This window comes from Calidris pugnax, unplaced genomic scaffold (assembly GCF_001431845.1).
Source record: "Calidris pugnax isolate Ruff unplaced genomic scaffold, ASM143184v1 scaffold25, whole genome shotgun sequence".
NCBI lineage: Eukaryota > Metazoa > Chordata > Aves > Charadriiformes > Scolopacidae > Calidris > Calidris pugnax.
In genome coordinates, this window is record NW_015090805.1 from 3,452,171 (window position 1) to 3,466,204 (window position 14,034).

Here is a 14,034-nt window from a genome sequence, read left to right on the forward strand (position 1 = left end):
CCAGATAATTTTCAAGGCTTTGCTATATAAATATATTAAAGATCTTAAAGTAATCTGCTGGCATAAAACAAGAAGCTTATTTCATTCAGTGTATTTGTTTTAAGATGCCAATCAAACGGTCTTTCCGCAGCAAAAACTCAGTGGTAGATTTGCCTTTGCGCATGCAGTTGGGATTGGGCCCAAGAGGTGACAGCCAACAGATAAGGAATTGATTAATGTTCAGTAAGAAGCAGGAGGAAGGAACGTTATCAGCAGTTTCACCTGACTCACGCGATGGGCTGATAATCTATTGAGAACTCCAAGGAGGTCTGAAAGCATCGTGGTCCCCACCTTGGGAAGACTCCTTTCCTCTCGTGCACAGGCAACGTTTCAGCCAATCTTGGCCGCTGCACCTTGAGAAGAAAACTGATGGGAAAAATACTTCTCTGGACCAGGCATCAAGATGGGCCTTTGGGAGCACTGTTGACATTGCACATAAGGAGAAAACTAGTTTTTTAAGTTTTAAGTTTGATTTTTTTCTTCCCGTGATGGAGTTAAAAGGTGTGATATGAACTGCTGAGTGCCGGAACACAGTCCTCTTTTGCCTGCAGCTTGGTGTCTTGTGAAAGGAACAATACACCAATACACCAAATGTCTGGTTTACAAACCCTGACTTTCAGTGAGAAGTGCCATCAATATATTAAATAGGGGCGAACATAAATGAAGTACATAAAATATTAAATAAATTAAACAGCAGGAAAATGAGCTCTATTATTTTTTCCCTTGTAGACCAAAATCTGTCCCACAGGATTCAAAATACTTTTCAACAAATAAATTACCTTCAAATCATAAATACAGAAGTTTAAAGTTCTCACTTTGAACTTTGTCAAGGAAAGAGGCACAAACCAAACTCTTATATAATAATCAAAGGCATGAAGGCACAATTCTGTCAAAGACCAAATAAAGCATTGAATTCCTGTTTTGATGATGAAGAGGAAAAATCCCCTGGTGGTTTTCCCATGGGAAAAGGTACGTGGCAGAGCACTACAGGGGCTCACTCTGCGGGTGCCTCCTCTGGGGAGGGTGCAGAGATGGTCCTACCATCCCACTGCTTGTATCCCTCTCCTTGGCACTGCTCTGCTTGTGCTGAAGCATTGGGAAAAAGCTAGACATCAAGAAATGCTACAGTAAAAGGTAGAAAAATGTCCCAAAAGGGGATTAAAGCTTGACCGGGTGGTCTAACTCTCAAGGCCGGTTGACCTGAAACAGCTCAAAGGCTGCCTTAGAGGCCACCTTTGAAACCAGGAGAAAAGCCATTGGGAAATTAAGAGGTCAAACATGGTGCTTCAGAAGTTTGGTTTTGGCAAATTACGTGCCCGTGGTGTTGGACAGGTTGCAAAAGCAATATGCTGCTCTGGGGACCAGGCAGAGGGGATGGAGGCAGCCCCTGTCACAGTCACACTGGGGCAGGACCCACGGGTTAGGAGGGGGTCTGCTCCAGGTGCCTGACCTTCCTCCTTGCAGAGGACAGCAACTCCAAAATACTGACTGAGCCACTTGGGTCTGAACCTCGGACCAGTACAGAGCCTGTAGGTCAGGCTGAGATCATATATAACCTCTCCTTTCCTCTCTTGAGTCTCTTTATGCTGTTGGGCCTCTTGGGGTTTTGGGTTATTTTCCTAATCTTACCTTCTTTTCCCATTTCAAACAGGTGCAAATTGCCTTGTGTGGAAACGTACGGTGGCCTCAGCCGGGCTCGCTATTTCACTGTCACACCTTCCCCTTTCTGTGTTTATTTATTTCTTCTGGTGCACGGTGTGTACTGTGGTCTCCTGAAGCTTGGAGGTGTCACATCTCCAGCCCCCCCTGCCTTACCCATTTTAGAGTAAGCATAACCAAAACATTAAGGCTGGGGAAAAATTGAGGCAGAAAAGATGCACTTGGATAGGAAATCAGTTTAGACTGAATATTAGGAAGGAATTTTTCACAGAAAGAGTGGTCGGGCATTGGAATAGGCTGCCCAGGGAGGTGGTTGAGCCACCATCTCTGGGTTTGTTTAAGGGACGTTTAGATGTGGTACTGAGGGATAGGGTGTAGGAGAGGACTATGTACAGTAGGGTAGATGGTTGGACTCGATGATCCCAAGGGTCTCTTCCAACCTGAATGATTCTATGATTCTATGAAATGTAGGTACATACTTTTCAGTACTGGCACCCATTTAAAGCTGCCCAGAGGTCTGGAGTACTCTAATGGCAATGAAATCAGCTGGAGCTGCCAGAGGCACCCAGCAGCGTCCATTTAATAGATTATGGGATCACGTAATAGATATGTATCCATAGGTACGTAACAGATATGTGATCAAAAGCTCACGGGAGCCTAGGAATTTATCTCAGGGATATCAAAATATGCATGTCAACATTTCCTTATTAAACAAAAGAAAACCCAACCTCTGGGTGAAGCATCGGATGGAACAATGTTATCAGAACTCACCAGGCAAACACGAGGAGGGTATAAAACGAGCTGCTCCCCAGGGAGAGAGGCACCTCTCCTCCACCCACCTTCCAAGAGCAATGGATCTCAGAGTGATCTGCACGCTCTCCGCCATCCTCGTCGTAGCCCTCAGCTCCGTGGCAGAGGGAAAGACATTACCAAGTAAGTACTGTTGCCTTCACAGGTATGTATGTGGGCCTGATCCTACTGACTGTCACTGCGGCAAGAGCGTGTCTCCAGTTTACATATCAGAGAGGAAAAGTCTCGCTCTGGCACTATTAGCAAAGCTGGAGTTTACTCTTCATTTTTTTCCAGAGAAATCTATGGCAAAATAAAAAAAAAGACTGCAGGTCTTGTGCTGGTGGAATTACCAGGAACCTGCTGCAAAAGGCAGAGGGACAGAGAAGCCCAGGAGCTCACCAGAACAGGGCCAGGACTGGAACAGGATCTAGCTTTGTCTAAATAGCCTTCTGACATTTATTTTATGCTACTTTGCCACATGAATACAATTTTAAAGGAGTCTGTCTGCCTCCTTAATGAAAGACAAGTCATTTAGACAACTTGGGAAGTGGAAAGCAAGCAAATCAATGACAGGCATCTAGGGACATCTCCAGAATGTCTTGGTTGCAGATGACTGTGCAGTAGACTTAAAATTTTGAAAGTATAGCTGCAACTATTTGCATGTAATCCTGTGTTTTCTATAGTCACCTGATGAGAATGAAAAGATTTTATATCTTTACACCAGTTCAAATATCCACCGGACCCTTAACTCTTTCTTTCTTCACATGAGATGGGCAAAGCAATGAACCTTTTCTAGCATGACATTTGAAGATACGGGTCTTTACCGTTTGATGTGGTCTGTTTGAAGTCCACACACCCCACTGTGCTGGGCTGGTTTGTCTGCAAGCAAGACCACAGATTCTCAAAGGGTGGAGTAAAACTATTACTGAAGCCAGTGAGAGTTTAAGACCCACTTTTACACCACACAATTTCTGGTCTCAGCAAGTGACAGAAAAGGTACACTTGCAAAGATGGACAGTCTAGGGAAAGATCATTGTTCCCCAGTGGACATCCAATAAATGCACCTCTGCTAACCAGAGTGAAAACCCAGTAACTTTCTAATTCTGCCCCAAACAGCGAGATGCCAGTGTAAACTGGCCCCCAGGGAGCGGAGGAACTGCGGCTACCCGGGAATCTCAGCAGCAGAGTGCAAGAAAGCTGGATGCTGCTTCAACGCTTCAGTCCCCGGCGTTCCCTGGTGCTTTGCTCCTAAACCAAAGAGAGGTAATAATATCTCTGCCAGAAACACTGATTTGCCTAGTGTTTGATTATGCAGAAATGTGTACAACCAGGGAGTAGCTCTGCTTTTCTTCTTAGGGCAATGAGGTGGGCATTACCCTCTATTAGAATACCACTGGCAGTAAAATGAAGAGTAGAAACTTGCTTACCCGTCAGTCTTCTGTCTCATGCTCTTCACACAATATCATTCCTCCTCTTTCAGGCTTCTAGTTATCAGATAACTCACGTTGATTATTTAAAAACATTTCACTACCGTTTGTGGTCTTGTTCATCAGTAGAGCACTTACATGAGTGGGTTTTCTGTGTGGCTGAGGAGGACTTTTTGACACACGGAATGACTTTACCACCTTGGAGGGTTATAAAGGAGGTGTGTTTATTCAGCGCCAGGCGCTCATGGGATCCTTCCCAAAGATGTGCGCGCCAACACACAGCAAAGTTCTGTGTTTATGGCCCTAAATAATACATATTCAACAGGTATGACACAACGCCTATACATATGCATTAACTCTCCCCATGAGAGTGGTGGTGAGACACTGGAAGAGGTTGCCCAGGGAAGTTGTGGATGCCCCATCCCTGGAAGTGTTCAAGGCCAGGCTGGATGGGGCCTTGAGCAACCTGCTCTAGTGGGAGGTGTCCCTGCCCATGGCAGGGGGGTGGAACTCGATGATCTTTGAGGTCCCTTCCAATCCTAACCATTCTATGATTCTATGATTCTAACTCTTCATTTGCATGCTTCTCATGCAAATGAATTCTCCACCCCCCTGAGTCTGCGCAGTGCTTCTTGCTTCAGGCTTCTAGTTATCAGATAACCCATGTTGATTATTTAAAAAACATTTCACTACCATTTATGGTCTTGTTCATCAGTAGAGCACTTACATGAGTGGGTTTTCTGTGTGGCTGAGGAGGATTTTGCCATGTGGAACAACGACTTTACAACCTTGGAGGGTTATAAAGGAGGTGTGTTTATTCAGCGCCAGGCGCACACGGGATCCTTCCCAAAGATGTGCGTGCCGACACACAGCAAAGTTCTGTGTTTATGGCCCTAACTAATACATATTCAACAGATATGACATAACACCTATACATATGCATTAACTGTCCCCTCTTCTCATGCAAATGAATTCTCCACCCCCTTGAGTCTGCGCAGTGCTTCTTGGTAGTGGTCGGCAGGGGGTCTCAGGGATGAAGTTAGTAGTCTTCCGCGCTGTGAATTTTTCACCTCTATGTCTGGTGCAAGCTCAGATCACCCTTGGAGTTCATCCAAACCACAGGCCTGGTCTTGGCTTGTTTTCGGAGCTTCGGCCTTGGCTTTGAGCGTTCTGTCTCTTCCCAAATCCCTTATTCGAGATAAGCAAGCACCTGCAAGGTTACACTACCCGTCTAAGATAGAACTTTTTGACACACGGAATGACTTTACCACCTTGGAGGGTTATAAAGGAGGTGTGTTTATTCAGCGCCAGGCGCTCATGGGATCCTTCCCAAAGATGTGCGCGCCAACACACAGCAAAGTTCTGTGTTTATGGCCCTAAATAATACATATTCAACAGGTATGACACAACGCCTATACATATGCATTAACTCTCCCCATGAGAGTGGTGGTGAGACACTGGAAGAGGTTGCCCAGGGAAGTTGTGGATGCCCCATCCCTGGAAGTGTTCAAGGCCAGGCTGGATGGGGCCTTGAGCAACCTGCTCTAGTGGGAGGTGTCCCTGCCCATGGCAGGGGGGTGGAACTCGATGATCTTTGAGGTCCCTTCCAATCCTAACCATTCTATGATTCTATGATTCTAACTCTTCATTTGCATGCTTCTCATGCAAATGAATTCTCCACCCCCCTGAGTCTGCGCAGTGCTTCTTGGTAGTGGTCGGCAGGGGGTCTCAGGGATGAAGTTAGTAGTCTTCCTCGCTGTCAACTTTTCACCTCTATGTCTGGCGCAAGCTCAGATCACCCTTGGGGTTCAACCAAACCATAGGCCTGGCCCTGGCTGGTTTTTGGAGCTTCGGCCTCAGCTTTGAGTGCTCTGTGTCTTCTTCCCAAATCCCTTATTCGAGATAAGCAAGCACCTGCAAGGTTATACTACCCGTCTAAGATAGAATACTTCAAGGATACAAATAACTACTAGACATTTCAAGGTTCTATGGATACAAACAACTACTAGATCCCCTTTTCAGACTTCACCACTGCATGTCAAAGTCCTGAGTAGACGAGTGTCTCTGTCTCCCCATGAGAGTGGTGGTGAGACACTGGAAGAGGTTGCCCAGGGAAGTTGTGGATGCCCCATCCCTGGAAGTGTTCAAGGCCAGGCTGGAGGACAGGGATGAAGTTAGTAGTCTTCCGCGCTGTGAATTTTTCACCTCTATGTCTGGTGCAAGCTCAGATCACCCTTGGAGTTCATCCAAACCACAGGCCTGGTCTTGGCTTGTTTTCGGAGCTTCGGCCTTGGCTTTGAGCGTTCTGTCTCTTCCCAAATCCCTTATTCGAGATAAGCAAGCACCTGCAAGGTTACACTACCCGTCTAAGATAGAATACTTCAAGGATACAAACAACTACTAGACACTTCAAGGTTCTATAGATACAAACAGCTACTAGATCCCCTTTTCAGACTTCAGCACTGCATGTCAAAGTCCTGAGTAGACGAGTGTCTCTGTAGATGTTTGGATATGACATAACACCTATACATATGCATTAACTGTCCCCTCTTCTCATGCAAATGAATTCTCCACCCCCTTGAGTCTGCGCAGTGCTTCTTGGTAGTGGTCGGCAGGGGGTCTCAGGGATGAAGTTAGTAGTCTTCCGCGCTGTGAATTTTTCACCTCTATGTCTGGTGCAAGCTCAGATCACCCTTGGAGTTCATCCAAACCACAGGCCTGGTCTTGGCTTGTTTTCGGAGCTTCGGCCTTGGCTTTGAGCGTTCTGTCTCTTCCCAAATCCCTTATTCGAGATAAGCAAGCACCTGCAAGGTTACACTACCCGTCTAAGATAGAATACTTCAAGGATACAAACAACTACTAGACACTTCAAGGTTCTATAGATACAAACAGCTACTAGATCCCCTTTTCAGACTTCAGCACTGCATGTCAAAGTCCTGAGTAGACGAGTGTCTCTGTAGATGTTTGGCACCTGTACAAAAGACCACAGACATGCTGTAACTTCGGGGGGTTTTGGTCTTTTTCTAGCCTGGTCTGATAATTGCTACGTCCTTCCTGTTTCCCAGCATAATTCCACTTTGAGGTTCTTATTTTCTCTACCATTGCGCTGTGAATTTTTCACCTCTATGTCTGGTGCAAGCTCAGATCACCCTTGGAGTTCATCCAAACCACAGGCCTGGTCTTGGCTGTTTTTTGGCACCTGTACAAAAGACCCCAGACATGCTGTAACTTCTAGGGGTTTTGGTCTTTTTCTAGCCTGGTCTGATAATTGCTACATCCTTCCTGTTTCCCAGCATAATTCCACTTTGAGGTTCTTATTTTCTCTACCATTTTTGCTCCCAGTCTTCATTCAATGAAATCACCAAAATATCTCAGGGGAAATCCTCTTCTCCATTAGGTTCTTCCTTCTAAAAGCTTCTAAACTCCTGCTTCCTCTTTTTTGCCTTTGTTTTCTCAGAGAGGGTAAGAGCTGATCTCCCGAGGACTGGGTGTATATTTAACATAACTGCTGAATGTAAGCTACATTTGCTGGGCTGGTTGTACAACTTCTTCTTAGGAGAACTTCAGGGCAATCTCAGCAGGTGAAATGAAGGGAACTGAGGGTGCAAAGGCAACTTTACTCAACAAAAGAATATTATATGAATCAAGATTTGTCAACAGGGCTCAGAATTGTCAAAGGGAAAAATATCGCATTTGAACACTGTTAGAATTTAATGAAAATCTTGAAAAACTGATGGCAGCAACTTACAACATCATTTTCATAGAATTGCTTTTCTGAGCAGAATGGTTTCAGGAGTGGAAAATTGAATTATTCAGGCTGGGTGGTATAATTTCTTTACCTGTGATTTCACTTTAAATTGCTTGGAGGAGCTGTGACCTCCTCCAAAATGCCCTACCTCCTTTCCATAACTTAAGTTGGCACACAGAGGAGGCTGGGTTTTCCTCTCCCCACATCAGCCAGGCTGCTATGGGGTCAGGTCATGAATACACCCTGGTCCGAGGCCAGTGTCCATGGTACTATTATGAAAGCCATTTGGGTCTTGACCCCATCGCTGGACCTAGGAGAAGTAAAGATGGATTGCTGTCTCTCAGGCACTTCTAGGGGCAAATTTTGCCCTCTCTGACCCCTGGGGTGCAGCAGCAATTCCTCACCCCTTGGTATTTAGCTTTGCCTAACAGGCACGGTAAGGAGTTGGGTGAACTTGCCTCCTGAAGTGGGTGTGGAGAAGGTTGTCATGGCTGTGATGTTCGCTTACTGGCCTCACCTTGATGGTTTGCCTTTCATTTATGATCTCTGCTGCCCGGTAAACAGAGAACAAAGTAACACAGCCTCCTTCCTTCCTTCCTTCCTTTGTGTTTGCTTTACGCAGTTAGGAAAGTATGTCCCAACGACTCTTACGCCAGGATAAACTGCGGCTTCCCCGGCATCACAGCTAGGGACTGCGAGAGGAGGGGGTGCTGCTTCAGGGCACATCCCGCTGGTGTCCCCTGGTGCTTCTACCACCGCACTGTGGAGGAAGGTAATGTTCTGCACAAGATATGGTCCCCTATGTCCCTGTGGGTGCACCACGGCTCCTGGCAGGGTCCATGCTGTGCCTGGGCTTGGTGTGTGGTGGGAGGCCGGTGCGGTGGGAGGCCACGCTTGAAGGATTGAGCAGGATGGGGTCTCCCTGCCTTCCTGGGGTAGATACAGAGCTTCCTCACCCAGGAAAGAGGAGGCTAAACCCTAAAAAGACCAACTTCTTGAACCAAGGGATGAGTGTTGCCAGTGCACCTGAGCCAGGGTCGTGTGGGCAACTTGACTGCACAGGGAGTCTGGGCTCAGGTGTGAGCTCAAGCCCTCAGCTAATGTGATGGTAGAGGTGCAGCTCCCGAACTCACATCTACTTTATCACAAAAGATAAAAGGCTTTGCTTTAGAAATGTCGAATGAAACTTATTGAAATTTCTGTCCCCCTCCTTCTGTGTTTTTAATACGGATTGACCTTTCAGCATATCTAACACAGATAACCAAGAGCCTCAGCTAATTCTAACCCATCCTACAGTGTATTTTGTACTGGAAATAATTCACCATAATTTGGTTTTACTGATCTGAATTGCAGTTAGGAAACACATGTACGACTGGCAGGGGGGCAGGGAAGCAATTGCTAAAAATTTGCCGTTTTGATGTCCTGCAGCTAAGCAAAACACTTCCTAACACCTTGTGCAATTGATGGAGAAAACACGTCCCTTAATCTGCTTCTCCTCTTTACCTCCCCAGGTTGTTAAAAGAGGAACTTCCATCAAGAACCTTGTGATCTTTTGACCTACTCCCAGAAGAAACAACAGCCAGTGGTCCCAATTCAGACTTTACAGTTTGCAACAGCTATGATTTGTAGATCATTTTTACCTTGGGATTGACTCCTTCCTGATGAAAAGTTACTTGCAGCTTTTTTTCCTTCAGTAGGCTAGTACTGTGCAGGTTTTCACCATAATAAAAGAACTAAGACACAGTTTGTGAGTTCTCTGTTATCTTTATTTTAAAGCTGTGTGTTTCTCTGTTTCCCAGGAAAATTTGGCATCTCAGCAACTCCTCGATGACAGAGTAATCACTAACACTTCTGAGAGGAACATGGCACTCGGCTCTTTGTGTTAGCTACACTTCACACATGCAAGTGACTGCTTGCATTTGTGACCTGATGATGTGGCCTCACACGGGCCACTCGCCTTTCTGAATACTGAAAATATTCAGAGTTTCCCTTTATATAGCTACAGCTGTGGGTTTGTTGGGCTTTTTTTCCCCTTGAGACGTAGGGAAGGGTACCTTTGTTAGCTGACCACCGAGCTGATCTGACTCGGAGCCCTCCTGCTCTCTGCATCACTGTGTCCCTGATGCTGCCAATCCCCCTGTGCTGCCACCAGCGGGGCACGGAGCAGCTCAGGAAGGCAGATGACAGCCATGAGGCACTCTGCCCAACTCAACACGGGCTCCAGCTGCCCATCCAACATGCAGCTAAAGCACCGGCCACTCTCACTGTTAACCAGCCTCCCCACGAGCAGGTCCCAGAGGTCACGCTCAGGAAAAGTCTCTGCAACACTAAAAGAAAGGCACAAGTCCTGACCTATACCTGAAATTAAGCCTGCTGTGTCTCGTCAGGCCCTGGAGAAGCTCCTGGTCTCCAGGCGAGTGTGGCTGCTTGCTCCTTGGTGTCTTTGATGTTCAGCCCTGCAGCCCAAATGCTCCCCTGCTTTGGCTGAGTGAGAGCACAGTAAAGAGCCTCTAAGGGCACCACTGGGAACAAAATAGGTGATTGGAGACTGGCACGGCAGCAAGCCATGCTCAGGGCTTAGAAGGAAAGAGCAGCTGTGCAGGGTTGTGCTGCAAGGAGAGAGAAAATGGTGGGGACGCATCCCTCCCTAGAGATATCTCCAAGTACGCTTTCGTGATGAGTGAGTTTATCCAAGCAGACAAAAATTAGTCATTCATAAAACTTCATTACCTTGCACTTGCAATAGGCTAAATAATATGATTTGAATATGTGAGGATATTGGTTCTAATATGGGCAATAAACTGACAAGTCTTCTGAAGGTCTTTGCTGAGGAAGGTTTGATGGTATAGCCCAGGTGAATTTGGAAGGCCTAAGCACAGTGTAACCACGATAATACTGCATTGCAAGATTTGGTGCAAGAACTAGGTGGGTTCACCAGGTAACAGGACCTCCGTAGGCATCTCGTTGGGAGAAAGAATGAAAACGCAGCCACACTGATAAAAGTAACCCTAAGTAATGCAGTGGGAAATCATCTGCAGGGACCAAAATTAGGCTATTGGAGTCAGCATACTTCAAGGGCAGAGCTCTCACAGAGCCACACGTACTCACCGAAGGCCTTTTCCTTCTGCAGAGGCATGTACCAGTGTGTACACCACAGAGTGCAAGGGGGGCATGTGGGTATTTCACCGGGACAGGCTCAGATGGATCACGACTTATTACTCGTCTCACCCTCCCATATCTCTCCACTGAGGCTGTGGCAGTGAGGGAGGCACAGGCCAGTGGTCCTGCTGACTTTCCACCGCCACAGTGTACAGGGGCTGTCTTTGGCTTTGCAAGAAAAATTATGCTTAGCAAGGGCGGTGGTGGTACCGTGGGGTCCTCTGCTGCAAGACCTTGATTAGGAAACTCATCCTGGCAAGGCACAGCAGCTGAAACTCCTGGGAGCTGCTTGAGCCCCTCTGTTGGAATGATCTGCACATTGGCACAGAGAAAAACAGCAGGGATTATGCAGTAAAGCCCCACTGACAGCAGCCTAACTCCAAAGGGACAAAGTGTGAAGGGCTGAACGTGCTCACTTACTGTCCCTGGGCATGGTGTCCCCTGCAAAAAACACTAACTGCTATATGCTGACCAGCAAACCATCCCCAGCAGTGTGATAAGCTAAGCCAAGGCGCTGGGTCATGCAGTTGCTCTGGACATTCGAGGTTATAAATCAGAGTTAGTTGCTCATAGCAAAAAGAATTATGACCTAAGGCTCTGTCAGCACCAGTAAGTCCTAAGGGACGATGGCTATTCCGGGATTTTACATTAAGTGTATGCATGAGGTCTTTCTATGTAGATTGTTATCCACAACCACACAAATGCACTTGAAAAAAACCTGCCAAGCATTCTTAAAATTAACATTTCTGGTGAGAAAACAAGCTGGTAAAAACCAGAATAAAAGCCACAGCTGCTGAGGATGTGAAAATGGCAGGCAGAGCCGAGGTAGAGCAAAGTGACATCCCAAAACAGGAATGCACACCAAAGAGGAGCGTGCAGGACCTGCAGAGATGTGGTTACAGAAGCTCTCCTCAGCTTCAGGGCCACTTTGTGGGTTTCCCCCACCCGATTCAGTCACCATGGGCCCTGCTCACAGGCCTCAGAGAGAAAAGACACCTCTGGGGTGGAAATCACCTGGTTAGTTCAAATGAGCAAATTGAACTGCCCAGAAAGGCCTCCTCCTCACCCAGCTCCAAAGGATGCCTACACAAGCAGCTGTATGTATCTGCTCTCCTTCCTTGGGTTTCCCCATCGGTGCCTCTTGATGCTGGAGCCACCCAGGAGAGAGGAGAGAGACAGAGGAGGGGAACACCACTGCCCTGGCACAGATCTCTGACTTGATGCTAGCTCTCCTAGGCGACCTGGTGGCTGAGGCCCAAGAAAGACAAACCGCTGTACAGGAGTGGGGGCATCCTGGCTGCTGATTGCATTGATTACATTTTGGAGCTCACAGCCTGGCTGGAGAGACAGAAGTAGATATGCGCAGTTCGTTCATTTATTTTGCGTCAATAGATTGACAAGCTTCACTAGCTGATGCAATTGAAATGGCTTCATATTATTAGATTGTGTAAAGTCTGTCCCTTCTTCAACTTTTTTTTTTTTTTTTCCCCATTCTTTTTGCTTGTATGGTGCTCTGCCCAGCACTAGACAGAGAAATTTAAACAGAGACTTTAAAACTGTTTTTAGTATTTCAGGCTGGTTACTTTACCTCATTAATTTGCATAATGAAAAAAAATCTGAGTGCACCCACAACACCTTGAGACTGATGGGTGGCCACACTGGGTTATTTCAGAGATTCATCTAGTCATCTGTCCTTCAGTGATGAAAAGAGCTGTCTGGGGAGAGGCTCAGGATAAGAGTACAAGAGTAGGCTTCTCTTTTAACAACATGCAGAGCTGTCACAAATGGGAATGAGTTTTAACAAGGAAATATGAGAAGCACAAATGAAAACTCACCCTTTGCCTCTTTGCAGCTCTGCTTGCATCCCCCCATCACCGTACAGCGAGGGCTACACGAGTAAACAAAGTTCTGAATATTTTTCTGAGGGGAAAACAAAGTAGGTCAGCTACACGATTTTCGTCAGCAAAGGTGCTACCATAACAGGAATCAATTCTCTGTGACACAAGGCATTTGTGCTGATGAGGCTATTGCGCAGATAGTGAATGACGTCTAAAATCACGGATGCCTGGTAGTCCTAAACTGTCTGTAATCATGACAGCTGTGTGCAACCAGTGCTTCAGCTTCTAATAAGGCCGAACAGAAAACATTTGACGTTGCAGATTGATTGCCTGTGTGGTTCTTCAGCGAGTGAGGATATTCTGCTGTTTTTTAAAGCAATCATAGCCACCGAAAAGGTCTCAGCAATCAGTCATTTTGAAGCAGTGCAGGAAAGCTGTGCTTGGCTGACATGGAGAATTAACAGGGGAGAAAACTAGGGCAGACAAAGAGCTCAGAGCAGATGGGTGCTAGCAACAAAGAACAAACCTGTAGCAATCTGAAAAAGGGATATAACTGAAAACACCTCCAAAAATGTGTATTTTAATGTGCCCACTTACTTCAGATCACATTTCCAAATGTCTCTGGAAAGGGTATGCTTCCTGCTACAGCTACTATCACACACCTCTTCTGGCAAAGCTCCTGTTCAAAAGCAAGGTTTCAGACAAGGTGCTAAAGTGAAAAAGAATGCAGAAACTGAAATCTTCCTCTGTTGAGAGCAGCTAAATCACACAATTCTGCCACAAGTCTCTAACAAGCTCCTGGCTTAACTGAAGCTTGAAAACTTGACCGCGATCCCATTTAACAGCTTGGAAAGCAGAAGGTAAAACACAAGAACCAAATTTCATTCCCTGTGTCAAAACCAGGCAGAAGAATCAAGACCTAGATTCAGCTTCCAGGAGGTTGCCCTCTCTGCCAGGCTGAGTGCAGAAAGGGGAATCACTGCTATGAGGTGCAGGTTGCAAAACCTTCCTTATGAGCAAAATGCAGGTGAGAGTTTCAGCAGCTCTTAGATGCGAGTTTTCCAAGCATCTCTCTGACAGAAGCAAAAGTCCTCTTTGGGCAGAACAGTCCGTTATCACTGTGTAGGTTTCTTTTTCCCCATCTGAACCTTCTTCTAAAGCATTTGAAAGCTGCCACTGTCAGCACACAAAACAGTGAGCTGCCCAACTACCTAAGACAGCATGCACAGTCCCTGCGCACCAGGTACGCAATGGGAGGGTGAGACTATGCACAGGTCCTCAGTACTAGAAGACAATGGCAGACAGACAGACAGACTTTGCTTTAAAATGTGTGATGCAATGCGTAATAACGTTCAAGTGCTAGAACTAACCA

The 14,034-nt window shown here is 46.3% G+C and overlaps 1 protein-coding gene across 1 annotated transcript; it reads left to right on the forward strand.

Moving 5' to 3' along the window:
• The first annotated feature begins 2,516 nt into the window (after positions 1–2,516).
• Positions 2,517–9,408, forward strand: LOC106885684 (trefoil factor 1-like). The gene is made up of 4 exons (XM_014938054.1): positions 2,517–2,631; positions 3,607–3,753; positions 8,288–8,437; positions 9,177–9,408. The coding sequence occupies exons 1-4, from the start codon at positions 2,550–2,552 to the stop codon at positions 9,182–9,184; spliced, it is 387 nt and encodes a 128-aa protein (XP_014793540.1). The 5' UTR covers positions 2,517–2,549; the 3' UTR covers positions 9,185–9,408.
• Positions 9,409–14,034: the final 4,626 nt, after the last annotated feature.